At 41.2% G+C, this 21,961-nt stretch overlaps 1 protein-coding gene across 4 annotated transcripts in view; it reads right to left on the bottom strand.

Moving 5' to 3' along the window:
- FHIP1A (FHF complex subunit HOOK interacting protein 1A) overlaps positions 1-21,961 on the bottom strand; it is a 362,353-nt gene that overhangs the window by 147,834 nt on the left and 192,558 nt on the right. For all 4 annotated transcript variants that reach the window (XM_077477033.1, XM_077477031.1, XM_077477030.1 and 1 more), the window contains one exon: positions 18,551-19,177. In XM_077477033.1, the coding sequence (XP_077333159.1) occupies positions 18,551-19,177 (627 nt within the window). The remainder of the gene's footprint in view (positions 1-18,550; positions 19,178-21,961) is intronic.

The raw sequence follows: 21,961 nt of genomic DNA, 5'->3' as shown, positions 1-21,961 counted from the left end.
TTCTCCCTAAAAAGAAAAATGTCTTGAAATTGTCTGTGCTTTTTAGCAAATAGCAACAGTAATAAAGAAAAAAAAGAAAATATTTTTTCTACCCTGTTGAACTCAAATCCATTTAAGATATTGTGGACATTTACGATATTATTATCTATTGGGCAACATTAAATGAAAAGAAGTACAAGATATTCCACTTTAACAAACATTTCTGCATGGCCATATATAGTTTACTGATTTTCTCAGACAGTAATGTGGCTGTGTGCACGGTGTGTAGTTCTGACTTTTACCAGCTCAGCATCAAAGCATGCCTATACATTTTCTGCTAACTATGTCAAACATCAACAGAAACCATACTGTCAATGTAGATACATTTTAAACAGTTTAAGCTCGTAAAATATACATGTTGTACATATATTCAGTTAAATGGACAATAAAAGCAGCTAACTATCTTTTATTCAAGTAAAATGCTGTACCTAACCTACAGATTTGTGTTTATACAGATCATTATATGTCTATATTAGAAAAAGGCCAGACTCCTTAAAATCAACTATATTCAGTTCACAACATTTTCAACTACCAACAGTGCCACCTTGAGGAAACAGGAAAAAAATTTTTTTACAGTAATGCCTGTACTGTTTAAGGGAAACTCTGAGAAAGTATGGAGGCTGCCATTGCTGAGGCCCTTTCTGAAAATACTAGTTCCCTGGTTGTCATGCAGAGCCTCCATTGCAAATTACTTCTGTACTTTCTAAGTCAATGAGCTGGAACTAGATAAGAAGCTCTGGTTTTCATGATTTGTATGCTGATTCCAGGTCAATATCTCTGAACGTCTTAAAACCAAGTATTTCCAAATGCAAACGATTCCTCCACATTCCTCTCAATTACAATTTCCCATTAAAACTGCAGGAATACTTTGTATGAATGTACAATTTCTTAAAGCCTAAGTTTAGCCAAAAACCAAGTATTTCCAAATGCAAAAGATTCCTTCATATTCCTCTCAATTACAATTTCCCATTAAAACTGCAGGGATACTTTGTATGAATGCACCATTTCTTAAAGCCTAAGTTTAGCCAAAAACGAAAAAAAAAAAAAACATACTCAAATTAGAACGCTAGACAAAACATATTTTTAATTTTGGAGTAAGGGAGAATTATAACTACCGTAAGGTTTATTCTTGCAATCTGTGTCCCAATGGTGAGATTTATCTTCACTTCTTGTCCCATAGCCAAAACAGAAAGCGAGAGAAAATCCCTGCAAATTAAGAAAATCCCATGGGGCCTTCCAGAACTAGTGTCGCCATGGAAGACTTCCTCACTATTACTTTTCTGGGGACAGCCCACTGTTTTGGATTTTCTTTTACGTTCACTTTCATTGATAATGGTAAATAGGAAAAATAGAGACGGTGAATCGCTCTAATGGGGGTATAGAGAAGAATAAAAAACCTAATAGGTGTTCTCATCCATTTCCAATCTATTCAAACTTAAAAAAAAATAATTTGACTCTAGTTATACATTAAAGTCATTGTGATATGTTCCTTTTGCTGCTGGGTGTGGGATTACTTGAAATCTTCCTGCGACCTACCACCACCACCACCACCACCACCACCACCTCTTCTGAAACATGATCTATGAATACAGAAGGTGGATCTTTCATTCATCTATCTTTCTTCCATACATAGATTGTGTTATATTTATAGAATGCTACTATGAATAGAGGAAGTGGCAATAAAGATGGTCATAGTCAGACATTTATGAGGAGTGCCTGTCGCAGGCTCCATTAACTCACACAGAGGGGGTATTAGAGAACAACTAAATGAGGATCCAGCAGCACAAGGGACACACTGTATTAGCTGTAAGTAATGTAGACATAAGTCATTTCTTCTTCAGGGATTGATACCACTTATTCCAACCTTGGCTAGAGTGCTTTCCAACATCAAAGAAAACTCGCTCTAGATGTGGATGAAAAATTCCATTGAAGTTGCCTACCTGGATTGGTTGGGAGACAGCCCAAGACTAAAGAGGAGCGTGGAATTTTTTTTTTTTTTGGACTCTGGTTGTGCAAAGGTGACTCACTACCATAAATCTTTTTGGTGCCACAAACTTTGGATATTATCCAGCAGTCCTTGTATAACACGAAGAACAAGTTAAATTTAAGATGTGGGAGTTTTCTTTCATGTTGGAGAGCACTCTGGCCAAGGTTGAAATAAATTGTATTATTCCCTGAAGAAGAAATTACTTATGTCTATATTTTGAAATGCGTTGGGCCACCCCACCTACTGAAAACCATCTTTATTACACAATTGATGGTGGAACAGCAAGTAGCTGGGAAATACCACTTCAACATGTTCTGATTTTCTCATACCATGAATATTAATATATATTATGCAATGAAATATTCTGTTAAGATGGTTTACTGTTTTTAATATTTTGCAATATCTTATTAAATTTCTTTTAAATGAATAATTAAATACACTTATTTTAAGAATAATACATTTTGTTTGAATTGCCTTAAAATCCCAATAATGAGGTTTATATAACAATTAGCTGTATGTAATGTTGCTTGGGTCATTTACTTTTTATGTCTAAACTCTAGTATAGCTAAAGCCATTTTTTTATTTTGGATAAAGTAGGAAATGGCTAAAACAGGTTTATTTTACCATCTGTGTACCATTGGAAAGATTTTCCTTCACTTTCTGTCCTTTAGACACAACGCCAGAAAAGTATCCTCATTGAAAGATATGTTCTGTCCTGGTGACAGCCAAACAAAAGTTCCACCAGAAAAAAGAGAGACAAGGACGGAGACGAACAGCAATAAACACCTGACTCAGTTTTAACCTTTCCCCCTGGGGCAAAGGCAGCCTCACAGGGTTGTACACATGATGCCCCCAGCTACATTACTAACCCAGTCCCAAAATACCAAGCAAGCCGCTCTCTTCGGTCCTCCCAAGACCTCCTGCTCTCTAGCTCCCTTTATCACCTCCTCCCATGCTCGCCTCCAGGATTTCTCCAGAGCTTCTCCCATTCTTTGGAACTCCCTACCCCAATCTGCCCGACAGTCCCCTAATCTATCCATCTTTAGTCGATCTCTGAAAACCCTTCTCTTTAAAGAACCCTATCCTGCTTCTAACCAACACTGTTTTACTTCCTCCATCAGCTCATCCTCCACAGCTATTACCTTTTGTATCAATTGACCCTTCCTTTTCAGATTGTAAGCTCTAATGAGCGGGGCCCTCTGATTCCTCTTGTACCAAATTGCAATGTAACTGTAATGTCTGCGTTTATTTTGTTAAGAGCTGCGCAAACTGTTGGTGCTATATAAAACCTGTATAATATAATAATAATAATAATGATGCGGGCACAGCAAAAATCATATCCCCTGTCGCTTTTGATGAGCAGTAGTGAATGGGACGCTCTGCAACTGGGGTCAGTGCATGCAGTTTTGGCATGGTGGTGTGGGCTTTAATACAGGCAGTGAGGAGGTGAGATATCACCTGCCCACTGCCTGTCAAATGCCCACGAAGAGCAATTCACCAGGGATAACTTTTTAGAGGTGCATCAAGGTTTGCAGAGAGTGTAAACTTAGCTTAAGACTGGCATGATACATTTCTATATGCCATAACTATATCAGAGTGCAGAATTAGATTGTCATTTGTATTGCTCAACTTGCTGAGCAAAGCATAATGCCTTTGACAAATATAAGGTTCCTCTATGCAGCTCTCCTAACACAAGTCACTGCATTGAGAAAGGACAATAGCTTTTTATATATGTTTGCTTGATATAGTTCTAGAGACACACAAATCCCCAGGCAACTATAAGTCAGCAAACAGCAGACGGGAAAAAATCATTACTATGATGAAGAGATACAAAGCATCAAACTCACTCAACGGAATAAAGGTTAGACGATTGACTTGTTCTACAAATAAATCATCTCAAGGGGCGCAGCAGTTTGACATGGATCCCTCCCAGCCACACTGCATGAGCGCACTACAACGAATGTGATATGTATCTTTTTACATAATAAAATAAGTAACGCTAAACACTCAATTGTAACTTCTCGAAAGAAAGACCTTGCAAAGTGCATTGCAGTATCTTCCTTCTGCAGATATTGCAGAATAGTAAGATGTAAAATAAAAGTTCTGGGGAAGTAAAGATTCTGGAAAATCTGGTAATGGGGAAAAAAAACATAAAAAGGTCCTATACATATAGATCCTCCTGCTTGCTGCACCACTATATTTCTTCTTTGTGAATCCCTAGGTGAGTAAGTAAGTAGGCAAGTATGTATGTAGGGCTGTTTTAAAAGTGGTGGGAAAAGCAAGAGGTTTAAAACAGTTTACATTTAACACTGCACATGAATTCTTGTTAAAGGAGTGCTGAAGATCAGTGGTTCTCAACTATGTCCTGAACTACCCCCAACAGGCCATGTTTTCAGGTTTTCCTTTATCTTGCATCTGTGCTTTAAATTAGAGTCAATGGCTTGGTATTTTGGGCCACTATTTTATTTAAGAGAAATTCCCAAAACATGGCCTGTTGGGGGTACTTGAGGATAGGGTTGAGAACCACTGCTGTAGCCCATCTACTGTAAAATATAAATACTATTTACTGCTATCTTCTTTATGTTTCAGGTACAAAATTTAGAAGAAATATTGTAGCAGAAAACAAGGCCTTTTTTAGCTGACATTCTGTATAAAGATCAACACCAGGCAACTAAAAATGATCCCTTGCAGCGGGGCTGTGCCTGCACTGCAGGGATTAATTATTTGCTAAAGTCTAGAGGTACAAAAAATTTATTTATTTGGCTGGTCTTCATCTTCTCCCACTGTCATACTGGTCCCCGCAGTCTTTTCTCCCCCACCCTCTAGCGGTCTAGGATCCTGAGGTTATCAAGATCAAGGTAGTGTCCATAGTCTTGCATTGGATGTGTTGACACCGAGGGACAGTTCACTGCCGGAGATTGTAATAGTGTTTCTCCCCTCCCCTAGACAAAACAAGCAATCAGAACTGAACTTAAGGGAAGTTCCATATTTCAACCCGCCACCCCACCACCATCCCTTTTGGCAGCTTTTTTTTTCCTGGGAGCAGGTATCTAATTTTGACAGGTACGTGCTCCCACTTCCACTTGATTAGACTAGGCTCCTTTCCTGCCTGCAATCTCATGGGACATATAACAGTTCTCAGGATGGTTTGGGTTGTGCATAAGAAGTGGGAAGCCAGCTGTGGAGGCACAGGAAGTCAAGATGGTGGCACCGGGGGCCTGAAGACCACTGAAGAATCAGCCCGGGTAAGGATTGGTAAATGTTTATTAAAAGTCAGCAGCTACAGTATTTGTAGCTGTTGATTTTTCTTTTTTGGGGGGGCTTTAACACACTAGCCATTACACAAAAATGGAATTTAGATGACAGAGAAATTATATCCTTCTGTTAAACAGACAAAAGCGTTCTCAGCTGCTCTTGTGCACAAAATGGGTACAGCTCTAGCCCTCTTAAATAAAAGGCAAGAATACATATTGTGATATTTTGTGAGTCGTTTGGCAATTTTCTGACACCCAGAAATCATTATTAAATCCTAAGTGGATATTGCTGAAATGTTTCAAATAATATGTAAATGTAAACCTACTATAAAAGTGAATTACTGACATATGCAACATATCATCTTAGCTAATTTTATGTTTGTGAAGTTGTTTTCTGGCCTAATGATCAAAGTTAGATTGTCAGGGCTGGGCTCAGCCCTTCCTTCTCTGATCTGGATGCTCAGCTGTCGGCTAATTGCCAACTCCCATCTCTCTCCACAGTTACTCAGCTGTTGATGATCCTGCTCCTTAGTCCTGCCTACTTAAGCTGCCCAGTGCAGAGGATCTCTGCCTTCGCCTTGGTCAACATCACAAGAAACATCGCCTGCATTCCTGTTTAAAGACTGGCTTTGCTGACATTCCTTCTAGCTCCAGATCCTGCTTGCTGTTCCACTGCTTTGATCCCTGACTTCTGGCTTGGCTGACTATCCGTTCCGGTTACTGAACTTTGGCTATGTTTTGATTACGTTTGTTCTTTTTACGTTTATTATTAGGTGTGATTTAACTGTACTTCTGTCTCGGTCTGATTTCATGGTTTCTGACATAGACTTGTACACAAAGATCAGAGTCAACTCATTAAGATCAGTATTTGCACTGTATCTATACCCAAAACATATTAATTTTAGTTTTCAATAGAATGTGGAAAGGTTAGAACCCCTGTTTTACAGCTATCTGGAGCTTTGTTAGAGAGATTTATCCTTGCTTTCTTCTCTGGGGACAGCCTTTTACCAGACAGGAAAGGCTCATTTACACCAGCCTACATGCTAACACTTGTACATGCTGCTGTATGTTGGGTATGGGCATAGAGGAGTCATGTGTTGCGCTGTTATTACACATAACTATGTTTAGTTTTTCTATTTTTTTTACTTTATTGAAATGTTACGAAACTACACTTCCTTCACCTCTAAGCACCAGAACGCTTAGAAAGCTCTGCGGTGGTATGTGGTAAGGTGGGGCGCACTACATAAAAATGCAACCTACCTCAAAGCAGTATTATGATGGAAACAAGACATCTGAGCCTCAGCCCTAAGCTTGAATTGATCTTTGAAGATCAACATAGATCACTGGAATGGTGTGACTGAGCCCGATATGGACAACAGGGAAATAGATCATAATAAAAAGCTGACAGAGGTGTTAGCATTTCCCTACTTAAAGCAGTATTAAACCCAAAAATAAAAATGTTTTTTTTGCAGCTAACCAACTTTTTATTTTTATTCTTTATTTTCACCTGGCGATCTAGCCAGTAATTCCGTTATTTTTAGTAAACCTGTGCAGCTTTCCCTTCCAGAGGCGATGGTGAACGATTAAAACATACAATGTAATACTATGTAACTATCTGACAGTTATGCCCTGTACACACGGTCGGAAATTCCGACAGAAAAGGCCCAATCGGATTATATTGTCGGAAAACCCGATCGTGTGTGGGCTCTATCGGACTTTTTCCATCAGAAATTCAGACAGAAAAAATTTGAGAGCAGTATTTAAAATTTTCCGACAAAAAAATCCCATCTGACTTTTTCCGATTGTTTGTAGAGAATTCCGACGGACAAAATGCCACACATGCTCAGATCACATTATGAGAACAAAGCTATTGGCTACTAGCCTCTACGTAGTCTCGTCGTACGCAATGAATGTCACCACGTTCCGAACGATCGGATTTTCCGACAACTTTGTCCGACCATGTGTATGCAACACAAGTTTCGGACAAAATCCGTCGGAAAAAAATCAGATGGATTTTGTGGTCGGAATGTCCGACCGTGTGTGTACAAGGCATTAGAGGTCATATTTTATTCATTAATGTAAGACAAACTAGTACTGTAACTGCTAAAAAGTGTTATCCGGAGTTCAGTTTTAAGTATATCTATATCTTCTAGTCTAACACTACCCCTCTGTGTAAATTGACAATGCTGATGTCCAGAAGTTATCCTAAGACAGTTGTGTTAGGTGTGTTACTGCTCAGATCACCAGGTGAAAAAAAAGCCTAAAAAAGAAAACGAATGCATCCATCACATTTAAGGATTGGTAAATTGTAACCTATCATTTTTTGTTTTGGGGTTTAATACCATTTTAAATTGGTTATAAAGTCAGAAGGTTTTTTTAGCTGTATGCATTAATGTAAAAAAAACATTCAGTAGCTGTTCCTCCACCCCCCCCCCCCCCTATAAATACTTAGTCCTGTATCAGTCCACCTCTGTGCTCTTCTAAAGGTCCTCTCTCTCCTCTCTCACATGCATAGCTGAGCGCTGTGGGAGCCATTGGCTCCCACTGTTGTCAATCAAATCCGGTGAGAAGTTAGCAGGGGGTAGGGCTGTGTGTATCTATGGATGCACACAGCCTGGCCCAAAACATGTGCCACCATAGGAAATGGTTTACTATAGTGGCACATGAAGAAGAGGCAGAGATGACAGTGCCAGTGGGGGAGGAGTTTCAGGGCTGCTCTGTGCACTACCCTTGCACAGATCAGGAAAGTATAACATCTATTTTTTATTTTTTTTATAAAAAATGAGACTTCAGAAATCTCTCCAAGTGGGCCCTTAAATGCTATAAAACCTGACAGGACTTCAAATTCTACTCAAAACAAAAAACAAAACAAAAATTAGCAATAGGTACATTTAACCACTTGACCTCCAGAAGATTTACCCACACCCCTTCCTGACAAGGCCATTTTTTGTGATAGGACACTGCGTTCCTTTAACTGACAATTTATGTCCCTTTTCCCCCCCAAATAGAGCTTTCTCTTAGTGGCATTTGATCACCTCAGCATTTTTTATTTTTTTAAGGCCAATTTTAGGCCAATATGTATTCTGCTACGTATTTTTGGTAACAAAAAATCCCAATAAGCGTTTTTGTGCAAACGTTATAGCGTCTACAAACTGTGGGATATTTGTATTTTTATTTTTTACTTTTATTTTTTACTAGTAATGGCAGCAGTCAGCAACTTATAGTGGGACTGCAATATTGCGATGGACATTCTGACACTAATTGATACTTTTTAGGGACAGTGATCAGTGCTAAAAATATTCACTGTACTAATGACACTGGCTGGAAAGGGGTTAACATCATGTTCAATGGATTAACTGTGTTCCTAGCCAGTGTTTTTTTACAGTGTTTGTGGTGCTTTGCAGGAACACAGGATCCATGCCTGCCCTACTGACAAAACGGCAATCTGCCTTGTTTACTGGCGTTCTGCCTCTGTGCTGGATGATCGGCAGGTGCCAGCAGACATCAAGTCTGCAGTACCCGCAGATAAGCTCCCTTTGTGTATAGTCACTGCAGGAGCGGGATTGCTGGTGGCATGCGTGCATGCCCCCAACCCAGAAGTGATACGTGATGCGGCGCAGCAGTGCCACTTTGGCTTGTTTTGTATGGCTTTATTATATAGTTTTCCCTTTAATATGTCCCAACAAGTTAGATGTATTCTAAGTCTAGGTTCATTGTATTTTATTTGTGGGTTGTCAGCAGTCTGAGACATAAAACAAAAGTCTGTCCTGCTTTCTCCATGCTCCAGAAGCACATAACTAGATGGCTGCAATAACAAATCCTATAAGCTTATTTGTGGGGTAGGAGCACACAGACCTCACGTAATTACATAGCTCTGCAAAGATTCCATAGCAACACGTGGTTCTGTGAAAACATATGCAAATTGGAACTTTCAGAATCATACAGAGTCTCCAGCAGTCTCCACCTATGTCACTGGGTAACACATTTACAGAAGTGAAAAATAAAGGAAGGAAACTATGCATAATTGCATAGGCTACATTTGCCCTAAAGGACACTTAAATACTGCTGACATTTTCTTGTGTTCTACGTCATATCAACACAAAAAAATATTCTGTGCCCTTTCATCTTAATCACAGAGATTTCCATGAAAAGAATGTACAATAAGAAATGGCAGGCATCCCTTCTTCCAGCAAGCAATAAAAATAGGACAAAACAAACAAATCAAATGAATGTGGGAGCTGCCAACACATCAGAGCAGAGCTGGATCAACCACAAGGCCACCTTGGCAGGAGGGCCATGGGCCTGGCTTCAACATTTCAGCTCCTGCTGTAAACCAGGAAGATAGATCCACTGGTCAAAGCTGTGTGCCAGTCTTGCCACTTGACAAGGGAAAATTTACTTGTAGGCCCTTGGTATCTGATGGGCAGTGGTCATAGCAGTACAGACAATTTGAATAGGGTGGCTTTTCTGTGCCTATTGCAATACTTATTAAAATCAATTGAAGGAATAGGAGGCAAAGCTAATATCTCACTTACGGTAAGTCCCTATTTTGTTTGAATCCATTTCAGTACTTTTCATTTAATTTCTGATTTAGAGTATGTTCTCTTTTTTCCACATGCTACTTAGAACTCACCAAAGGCACCCTTCAAATTTCCTTTTTTTCATGTTTCAAAGGGAATAACATTTAAAAGGCATGGAAAAGTGCTCATATGAAATAATCCAGAGACATTACAAAGGTTCCATACTAAATACAGCTACAATAAAATATTACACTACAGACAGTTGTGGTGCTCCAGATCTCTTATTTCAATACGTTGCAGTTGTGGGCCAGAAGAGGAATGTAGCACTGACCCCCGAAGGAGCGGCTGATTTAATTGGGCTTACCGTTACCTTTTTCACCTCGTGTGCGCCTAGGGGTTTCCCGAGGTAGATGGTCCAAGAACTGCAGTGACTGACGCCAGATCCACTTAAAGGGATTTTTATTTGCAGAAAGTAATTAACGAACACAATCTGTCAACATGGGGTTAGAGGGTTTAGGTAGGAAAGTCCAGGTACTCTTTGTGCTAATGCACCAGTAGGAAATCCAGAGAACAGCCAATTACAGCTGGATTCTCACCCTTATTGGATAGTCCTTCTCTGACCAGGCCTAGCAAACAACAGGGTGCTTCAATCAGATACAGTCTCTGCCACAGAGTTGCTATAGAACACTTGAGTAAAACTGAAAGTTTGTAGAACACTTGGACAACCCTCGTATGGCACCAGTATCTTGCAGCCGGTCCAGCGATACCACACGAGACCAGATTCACTTGGGGTCTTTCAGCTTGTCTTGGCTCTTATAGAGAAGCCAACCTTTGCGTGGTCTTCTCCCGAAGAGTCCTCCCCTGGATACCTTCACAGTTGCTGGGCCTCTCCACAAACCGAGAGGGCACCAGACCACCTTTGAATCCTTCTTTCAGTTTCTTTGCCTCGGGCTAGCCAGCCCCAAGACCTGTAGTCGGGTGGATCCGCACCCCAGGCCATGAGAGTCCTGGGGGCTGGTCAGGAGGACCAGGTCCATCAGCCAGAAAGCACTTCTGGAACGGAACCCTGAAAAACATGAAGTCAGCACCTTAAGTACCCTCTCCCAGAATGCACAGCAAGAGTGACACGCCCACTGGGCTGGTTCCGAGAGAGAATAAACCCTTAATGCACCCAACTAGACTAAGTTCTGGACCCTGCCAGGGACGACAGCGCCACCCATGGTCAGGCAGAACACCATGCAGTCCAGCCAGATTGGTACTGAGATCAAAATTTAGAATAATTAAACCCAAAACTAAACTGCGGTTCCAGGAAAGGTTAAATGAGAAAACACATAGCGTGTGCTCTTCAGGAGCCGGCGCTACAGGAAAAAATAGTTTAACCCCCCATGGACAGTTCAGAGACAATACAATCAGATATAACAGTGCTCCAGGATGTTTAATAGGAAAGTTGCTCAGGGAAAACACGTTTTGAGATTTTTTTGGTATTTGTTTAGACAATCTCTATAGTCATATATCACTTTTTTAAGTGGGAGAGTGGCATTGGTTTCAGTCAACCATTTAGTAAAGGTGAGAGAAGCAGCTTGGATCCATAATCTTGCTATTAGTTTCTGAACTGTGAAGAGAGTTTCATGAAGGAAACTATTAGTAAATGTATCCAGAACCAAGCTGTCAAATAGATCCAGCAGACATTGCTTAGGATCCAGGGATACCAGTGAGCCCATTTTATCATGTAAAAATTTAACTATTTGCACCCAATATTCTTGTATTGTGGGACATGGGCACAAAAGATGGTAAAACGTAGAGTAGAGGTAAATAGGAGCTACAGTATCTCACATTTTTGAAAATATTTTATTATATCTTTTCATGTGACAACACTGAAGAAATTACATTTTGCTACAATGTAAAGTAGTGAGTGTACAGTTTGTATAACTGTAGTGTAAATTTGCTGTCCCCTCAAAATAACTCAACACAGCCATTAATATCTAAACCGCTTGCAACAAAAGTGAGTACACTCCTAAGGGAAAATGTCCAAGTTGGGCCTATAGTGTCAATATTTTGTGTGGCCACCATTATTTTCCAGCACTGCCTTAACCCTCTTGGGCATGGAGTTCACCAGAGCTTCACAGGTTACCACTGGAGTCGTCTTCCACTCCTCCATGACAGTATCACAGAGATGGTGGATGTTAGAGAACTTGCGCTCCCCCACCTTCCATTTGAGGATGTCCCACAGATGCTCAATAGGGTTTAGGTCTGGAGACATGTTTGGCCTGTCCATCAACGTTACCCTGAACCCTTTGAGGTGTGTTTGGGGTCATTATGTTGGAATACTGCCCTGCGGCCCAGTCTCCGAAGGGAGGGGATCATGCTCTGCTTCAGTATGTCACAGTACATGTTGGCATTCATGGTTCCCTCGATGAACTGTCGCTCCCCAGTGCCAGCAGCACTCATGCAGCCCCAGACCATGACACTCTGACCACCATGCTTGACTGTACGCAAAACACACTTGTCTTTGTACTCCTTACCTGGCTGCCCCCATACACGCTTGACACCACTTGAACCAAATACGTTTATATTGGTCTCATCAGACCACAGGACATGGTTCCAGTAATCCATGTCCTAAGTCTGCTTGTCTTCAGCAAACTAATTGCAGGCATTCTTGTGCATCATCTTTAGAAGAGGCTTCCTTCTGGGACGACAGCCATGCAAACCAATTTGATGCACTGTGTGGCATATGATCTGAGCACTGACAGGCTGACCCCCCACCCCATCATCCTCTGCAGCAATGCTGGCAGCACTCATACGTCTATTTCCCAAAGACAACCTCTGGATATGACGCTGAGCACATGCACTCAACTTCTTTGGTTGAACATGGTGAGGCCTGTTCTGAGTGAAACCTTCCTATTAAACCGCTGTATGGTCTTGGCCACCGTACTGCAGTTTCAGGGTCTTGGCAATCTTCTTATAGCCTAGGCCATCTTTATGTAGATCAACAATTCTTTTTTCAGATCTTCAGAGAGTTCTTTGCCATGAGGTGCCATGTTGAACTTCCAGTGACCAGTATGAGAGAGTGAGAGCAATAACACTAAATTTAACACACCTTCTCCCCATTCACACCTGAGACCTTGTAACACTAATGAGTCACATGGCACTGGGGGAGGGAAAATGGCTAATTGGCCCAATTTGGACATTTTCACTTAGGGGTGTACTTTTGTTGCAAGCGGTTTAGACATTAATGGTTGTGTTGATTTATTTTGAGGGGACAGTAAATTGACACTGTTATACAAGCTGTACACTCACTACTTTACATTGTAGCAAAGTGTAATTTACTCAGTGTTGTCACATGAAAAAATATAATTAAATATTTACAAAAATTTGAGGGGTGCACTCACTTTTGTGAGATGCTGTATGTAGGATGTACAATTTCAAATTCTGTTTTTAGACAATTGTGTGATCTAGCTGCATATTCATTTAACCACTGGTCCATTACCAGACAAGACACTGTGAAACAAAACTTGATCTGAGATTTAAGTCTGTGCAATACCCTAGGTAGGTTGTTCCAATCAATTTTTTAGACTGGGGCTCGCCATACTTTTCAGTACAATGGCCATAATGTGTAATTTAAAATCCTCATCAGGGTCTCCCTTACACCAGAGTTCCCATCAGAGTCCCTGTTACATGAGGGCCTCATCAGAGTCTCCCCTTACATCAGGGCCCTCATCAGGGTCCCATCAGAGTCAACCCTTACAATAGAAACACAGACAATAGGCAGCTCTGCTAACCTTAATCCACGATCTGTGCATATTAAGGACACACCACCGACACGACCCGGCTGGATAAAATCTCGTAGAGGGCCAAAAGCACCCTACGAGCCATAGATCATGGTTTAGGGAGCCCTGTTTTTGTCTACCGAAAATACCTAGTGCCTTTTTTATCTTTTATTTTATCGTACTTATTTAAATTGGACTGCTAAATTTTGCAGTTTGCAAAGAACAAGCAACGGTTCGCCATATTTCATTCAATGTGCTTTCCAGAGTCATCACTATAAGCCTGTTATAAGGTTCATTTGGTTGGAAGACAATTGGGTACCAGTTTGCTCACAGGTTATAGGGAAGACTGGAGTCAAAGCACACAAACACAAGGAGGTCATGCCAAACTGATGGAGAGTATTTAGCTCTGGCATTGACACATTTTAACAAAGGTAAAGAGGAACATTTCAATCTCTGTTAGGCTTCACAATGATTTAAGCTCCCGGTTCCCCCTGTCTTTAATCAGCACTGTCTCACATATACCAATATAATTTCCTCTTTTCAGCAGGTTCCCTGTAACTAAAATATCACAGATCTCTGCTGGTCACCTTTGTTAATGATGTCAGAACGCCAGAAGAACTGGTAATTAAACCTATGTTTGGAAATGTCACCTGGACATCATTTTAGTACCTCAGCAGAGTCCTGCTGAACCTTAAAGAGAACCTGTGAAGATAAAACCAGAGGAACTGCCATTACTGACTTGTTTGCAAAGCTACACATTATGTGGCTGGGATCCTGATCCTGCTTGATATCTAATGGATCCATAACCTGGAACAAGTATACACCCAGCGAAGTATCCACCCAAACACATTAAAAGTTCCCATATTCCTACCCTCAAAGGAGCCCTTCAACTCCAGCAATGGCAGTTCCTATACTTCTACTCTCATAGGTGCCCTTCATTTCCATTTGTAGCAATCATGCTTTATCTTTTATATTACTCTTAAGTCAGTATTTGCTGTATCTGGCACTAAATCTTAGTGTAGCACTAACCCCCGAAGGAGCTGCTGGTTATTTTTGGTCTTACTGTTACCTTCCGTTCTCCTTGTTGTACGTCTAGGGGATGTCCCGTGGTAATAGGCCCAGTAACTTGAGATTGACAATAGATCTACTTGCATGGATTTTATTTTCAAAACTCAGACAATTGAACAGTCTTTCAACTTGGTATCAGAGGGTTGGAAAGGAAGTTCAGGTACTCTTAGCCCCTGTACACACGGTCGGGGATTCCAAAATCAAATCCGTCGGATTTTGTCCGTCAGATTTAGTCTGACGGATTGTGTCCGAAACTGTTGCATACACACGGTCGCACTAAGTTGTTGAAAAATCCGATCTTTCAGAACACGATGACGTAATTTTGTTACGATGGGACTACATTCAGGCTAGTAGCCAATAGCTTTGATGTAGAAATTTGATCTGAGCATGCGTGGCACCTGGTCCGATCAAAATTCTCTACACATGATCGGATTACGTCCGACTGGCCTAGTTGGTCAGGAAATATTTCCAACATGTTGGAAAATTGGGTCAGACGGAGATTCGGACGGAATCAGTCCGATGCATACCACACACAGTCGGATTATCTGACGACACGGTCCGATAAGACGCATTCCGACGAATTCTCTGACCGTGTGTACGCGGCATTAGTGTCAAAGTAAAAAAAAAATTGAAAAACTTGCTTACTTTGACTGCATCCAGAGAATAGCCATCCGCAGCTGGATGATCACTCAGGTTGGACAGTCCCTCTCTCACAAGGCCTAGCAGCCAACTTGGTGCTTACTCAGGAACAAGTGTCTGCCACAGACGTTGTTGTAGAACACGTAGGAAAACTAAGCTTTAGAACACTTGTAGGATACCTGAATCTTTCAACCTGCTTGGTGATATCCACAAGACCGGATTCTCTCAGTTACTTAAGCCCTTCCAGGCTCTTGCTAAGAAAAACAACCCGTACGTGGTGTTCTTCTGAAGAGTCTTCCCCTGGGATGCTTGAAGTACACTGGGTCTCTCCCGAACCAGAGACGGCACCCAACCACCTCATAATCCTCCTTTAGTTTCCCTGCCTCGGGCTAGCCAGCCTCGAGACATTAAAGTCAGGAGGATCCGCACCCCAGGCCATAGCCTTCCTGGGGGCTGGTCAGGAGGACCAGGACCATGTAGTCAGCACATAATACTGGACCGGAACCCCGAACCACGTGACGTCCACATCTTAAGTACCCTCTCCCAGAAAGCACAGCAAGAGTGCCACTCTCAATGGGCGGCTCAGAGAGAGAGTAACTTAAGCACCTGACCAGACCATAGTTCCATGCCTGCCAGAAGAGACAGTGCCCCAAGTGGCCAGGCTGAACATCTCACAATACAGTCAGACTGATGCCGAGGCCCAATTTAGATAATTATACCCAAACAAAACTGCAGTTTAGGCAACTTTAGAAAAAACGCATAGCGTGTGCTCTTCAGGAGCAGCCGCTACATTAGTCTTAATCTGTCTAACAGTTTTTTCTTAACTGTAGCGCTGGCACCAAAATAAAATGGTGGAAGTTCTGTCACTACATGTTGAAGCATGCAATGTCTGGGGATTCCTCCAGAAAAATCTACACCATGCCACCCCTCTCTAAGTTTTTTGCCTGCATAGTAGTTCCTTGGCTACACCTATATATGTTTTTCAAAACTGATCCCAGCATCATTGGACACTATCTCATATTACTAACGTGATACTGTTGTTCCCTCTTCCAGGCTATACCCTTTGAAATTGGAAGCAGAACAGCAGGATCATCTAACCTGATTTTAGAAAAATACTTAAAGGTAGGTTTACAATTTTTTGTATTTTTTTGCCATTACTGGGTTTGACTACTAGAGTAGATCTTCATTCTGGTTCCTTGACTACTATTTAAAGGCTATACTGGATAGCTGAATATTAACCAAAGTACAAAGTGGTAGGAAATTACTGCTACTCTCACTGACTACCTGCAAACGTTTCTGCTAAAGTGACCTGCTATATGGGTGACTTAGCTGCGAAATCAACAGTAATAATAGTACTGCACAATTGTTCCTAATTGACAATGGTTCACAGAGATTACTAACAAGTCATCTACATTTGTGTACATCATCAGCATAGTTTCCAATGCAATAAAAAACATCATAAACAAAGGGCATGAGCCAGACAGAAATCATCTTTAACTAGTCTAGCAAAACTAAACTAATAAAGTGGAAATCCTATTGTTTATCAAGGGGTATTAATTAAAGCTGGTTGTCTGCCTGTTGGCTTATGAGCATTTTTGACTCCCTTATCCTTACAAGAAGCACCATCTGAAATAGAGGCAAAATCACAACACTAAATTGTTGTATTAATTCACAAGTTCAGCATTTGCCAAAATATTACTGCCAGGGGCAATAACAGAAACAGTGTAAACAAAAAAAAAGATAAAACATTTTATTCACATAAAACCATGTGAATAAAAGATGACTGTTTGATAAACACCTCATTACTTTGCTGGTCAACTTGGTCTGCATGTAAACGTGAATAAAAAAATGTATATAAAAGTTTGTGAAAAAATTAATCTAGTTACTAAATAAAGGTATCAACTGCTCTGAAATATCAAAAAAAAATATTTTTTAAAATAGTTGTACATTGATTGGTTCATCCCAGTGGCGGCTGGTGCTCAAAATATTTGGGGGGGCACAAACAAACTGAAAATTTATGAAAAAAAACATCAATTGCAGCCTTACTGTGTCCATCAATTGCAGCCACTGTGCCATCAAACACAGCCACTGTGCCCATCAATTGCAGCCACTGTGCCAACAAATGCAGCCACCATGCCCCACTGTGCCATCAAATGCAGCCACTGTGACCATCAAATGCCGCCACTGTGACCATAAAATGCCGCCACTGTGCCATCAAATGCCGCCACTGTGCCATCAAATGCAGCCACTGTGCCCCACTGTGCCATCAAATGCAGCCACTGTGCCCATAAAATGCAGCCACTGCCTGACTGTCCTGCCTTTCCCCCGGTACCGACATGGACCTCCGCTACCCAGAGCACAGAGCAGTGAGCCAGGAAACCGGAAGTGTTGCCACAAAAAGCACCACCCACCATCCTCCAGTCCCAGCTAATAAAAAGATAGGAAAGGACTGGCCAGACAAATGACAGTAGAGTGGGGAGTGTTCGGGCGCATCGCTTGCGCCACGACCACAACCAAAACACGGGCAAATTGGCATCCCATAGACTGTTGCATGTCCAGCCTCTGGTCACTCTTAAAGTGAGCTTTTTTGGGGGCCGGCGCCCGAGAACACCCCTATGGACGGGCCACCACTGGTTCCTCCTATGATTTCTTGGATTGGTCCCTCATGATTATTGATCTTTTCACATTTTAATTTCTCTGTACACGCTTCTATGAGTGGACTATACTACATTTTATGCATCATGTCATGTTTATGCTATTGCTAAAGGTCAATGCCCTTGTTTAATTATGTATGATTGAGGCTGTGCACACCTGGAAGCTTATACATCTTTAAAGAGGACAAGATTTTTTGAAGTTGTACCCAAAAAGGCAAGCAGAGGACAAAGGACTTTTATTGCATACGGTCTCTCTGTAGCTGATATTTTCCCCTTTGCTAACTTAACCTGCCTAGTTTCGCACAGTCTATATCTTAGGAGAAGGCCATATTGATAGAGGAAGGGTTTTGCTTCTGTGTGTTATAGTTACCCCTCAAGTGACTGGTGATTTAATGAATCGTTTGGGCATATTCAAGAAACAGCAGTCGAAATTCAGAAAGCGCAGATCCACAGAATAAGTGAGACAGAAGCAGTGGGATCCTTGCATTGCAGGTTTTCAGGTACAACTTCTTTTCCAGCAAGGTAAAAAGTAGGAAGTAGTAACATCCCCCATACTTTATTCCATATCACTTTGTTACAGTCAAGATTATAGTTAATCAATACAGCAAAAAATGGAACTTACCGGACAGAAGTAAGTGCTTTCAACTATATGTTTAGCAACCATGTTATTCTCAGCGGACAAAGACATGATGAAGAGCAAGGCATCCCGTGCCTGTTGTCCCACTGTGCCCTCTCGATGGATAAAGGGTATCAGCAAGGAGAAGATAAGAAAGTTGGCAGCTCCTTGGTCTTCACTGGTGTGAAAAAACAATTCTAGGATGGATGGATCTTTGGCAAGGATGGAACATAACTGGTTGAGTAGAACCACCAGTTCAGTCTCCACATTCGGAGTTGATGTCCCTGAACAAGTACTTAACAACATCATCAGCGGTTTCAATATAGGCTTGTGATGTAGCAAAGGCTGGTGTGACTGCGTAATCAGCAAATCATACATCTTTAACTGCTCAAATTTGGTCTCATCAGAAAATTCTCTCCTGAGGCTCCATAGAAATAGTTTTTCCATAATATTCTCTGACACCACAAACTCCAGAATAGGCCCCATGGCAGCATCCTTCACCTGCTCTTCAATTAAAAGCAAGATCATGTGTTCCACATAATTCTGTACGGCGCTAACCTCATCTGCAGAAATGGAGCCATATCTAGCATGAGAGTTTTTAAATGGGTCATGCTTTTCCAAAATGCGTTGAACCTGTGAAAACATAACATTTATATAAATGCAAAATGTGACAGTATTACAAATAGCGCAGTTCCTTTAAACATCACAAGTGTTTACATATTAATGCTGTAAATGAATAGTAGATTTAAATATTTATACAGAAGAAACCAATTTCAAGATCAGCGCAGAGACAAAAATGCATGTTTCAGAATGAGCAATAATCTTAATGAAGCTTAATTTGAACCACTCTCAGTTATCACATAATATCACCACAGTGTAATCAAGACACTGTAAATGTTCATTTGCAATATTTTTACAATTGGTGAACAGGAGCCAAACAGTCCCAGAGCTCTGGAACATTTCTTTACAATGCTGGATGTATCCATTTTCTGTATAAGATGAAAAATGACATTAGGAATAAGAAAGAGATACAAAAGTGCAGAAAACAAAAGTATGGCTCATTTTAAAGAGTATCTAGGCAATAATTAATGTGAATTGCTGAACTGCAAATCCTATACTGAAAATGTGCACTGTGCTAAAATCCTAAATCCAGGCAACTTTCAATTTGTGTTGGGTTAAATTCACTGTGCTAGGTTTAGATAACCTTTCTCACCCCATTGAAGTAGAACTGTAGCCTCGTTTCACATGATTGTGTGCTATGCAATCTCCATATCTTAGCTTGTGGGTGGATGAGGCTAAAGTTGAACCACTAACTTTTTTTAGTTTTAGATATTCCAGCCATGTTATACAGTCAGCCAACTATCAAAATACCCATACAGTGGCTGCATCTGATCACATGCAGCTTCTTTTTTAGATTACAATTTTCCACTCAGGCCCTTTGATTTTAAAATTGAGGGATGTTGGGTGGGAGGCGGCCGGCATGGACACCCACTGAGTGAATTTCAACTGGTTCATCAGAAGCTCACCGAAATTCACACAGTGTATGGCCAGCTTAAGAAACATTTGGATAAAGTATGATCATCTAATTTTTTTTTTTTTTTTGCAACACTAGGTGTCAAGTATGTCATTTAACACTCACCTTTTCAGCCACCACCATTGAAGCTCTAGTTTTCTCTGACCTTAAACTTAAATTGGTTGTAAACTTCTGACATTAGAAATGAACAAAGCATATCCTGCTATAATATATGTATGGAGAGGAACAGGGGAGGGGAACTCTAGCATAGAGCCTGTAATTGAAAACCTCAGCTGTGCATGTTTCCCTATGAGATTGTGTAGAGGGGAGTGTGTCCTTTCCCTTCACTCAGGTCTCAGATTATACTCAGCTCTCCTCTCTGAGCTGTGCAGTTTGTGACATCAGATCCCCACCCCCTGCCTCTAGAAGTTCAGAAAAGCTGTGTAATTTCTGGACTTTAAATGGCTCTAGAGAAAAGAGTAGAAAAATTTATATAAATGGCTGTGCTTTGGTTTAAAATTGGTTGCTGCCGCCCTCAATATCTACAGTCCCCAAAGAGACTGTGGATATACAAGTTTTACATATGGAAAAAATAGGGCCCAAGGAGCCCTGGGCCCAATTTTTCCTTATATAAAGCTTATGTTATAGGATTTGTTTCATCAATCTGTATCACTTAAAGCTAATGCCCTGTACACACACGGAAAATGTGTGATCGGATATTGTTGTCAGAAAATCCAATCGTGTGTGGGCTCCATCAGACTTTTTCCATCGAAATTTCCGACACACAAAGTTTGAGAGCAGGATCTAAAATTTTCCAACAACAAAATCCGAACGTTTAAATTCCAATCGTGTGTAGGCAATTCCGAAGGACAAAGTGCCACGCATGCTGAGAATAAATTACGAGACAAAAGCTATTGGCTACTGCCCTCTTTATAGTCCCGTCATACGTGTTGTACGTCACCGCGTTCTGAACGATCTGATTTTCCGACAACTTTGTGCGACCATGTGTATGCAAGATAAGTTTGGGCCAAAATCCGTCGGAAAAAATCCAACGGATTTTGTCGTCTGAATTTCCGACCGTGTGTACAGGGCATAAGACCCCGTACACACTATACAACTTTTGTTTTCTGATTTCCTTTAGATTTACCAAACCCATGTAGTGCAAAGCCCTGTCTGATTGCATACAAATTGTATAGTGTGTATCCAGCTTAAGTGTATGTATAAAGGTTTTACGATGTAAACAGGAGGAACCGTTGATCGGCTTTTCCTCACTCGTGTCTGACAGAAGCGAGTAGAGGAGAGCCGATCGGCTGCTCTCCTGACTGGTGGGGTCTGTGCTGATTGTTTATCAGTGCAGCCCCCCTCGAATGCCCACCCTAGACCACCAAGGAAATGCCAATCAGTGCCCATTCCCAATGCCTGCCAGTGCCATCAGTGATGCTTATCAATGCCATCTATCAGTGCAGCATATCAGTGCCCATCAGTGCCATGTATCAGTACCCAGAAGTGCTACCTATCAGTGCCCATCAGTGCTGCCTATCAGTGCCCCCATAAGTACCCATCAGTGCTGCCTTTCCGTGCCCTTCAGTGTCACCTATCAGTGCCCACCAGTGCCACCCATGAGTGCCCACCAGTGCCACCTACCAATGCTGCCTACCAGTGCCATCAGTGCCACCTATCAGTGCCCATCAGTGCCACCTCATCAGTGCAGACTTATCAGTGCCCATCAGTGCTGCCTTACCAGTACCCATCAGTGAAGGAGAAAACTTTTTCCAAATTTTTCCAAAATTTTATAACAGAAACAAAAGAAAAACTTTTTTTTCTAAAATGTTAGGTCTGTTGTTTAGCAAAAAAAAAATGCAGAGGTGATCAAATACTACCAAAAGAAAGCTCTATTTGTGGGA

This window comes from Lithobates pipiens, unplaced genomic scaffold (genome assembly GCF_037356315.1).
Source record: "Lithobates pipiens isolate NorthernLeopardFrog02 unplaced genomic scaffold, aLitPip1_a1.2 Scaffold_13, whole genome shotgun sequence".
Lineage (NCBI taxonomy): Eukaryota > Metazoa > Chordata > Amphibia > Anura > Ranidae > Lithobates > Lithobates pipiens.
The sequence above is the reverse complement of the archived record's forward strand: the minus strand, read 5'-3'. Positions and strand labels throughout refer to the sequence as shown.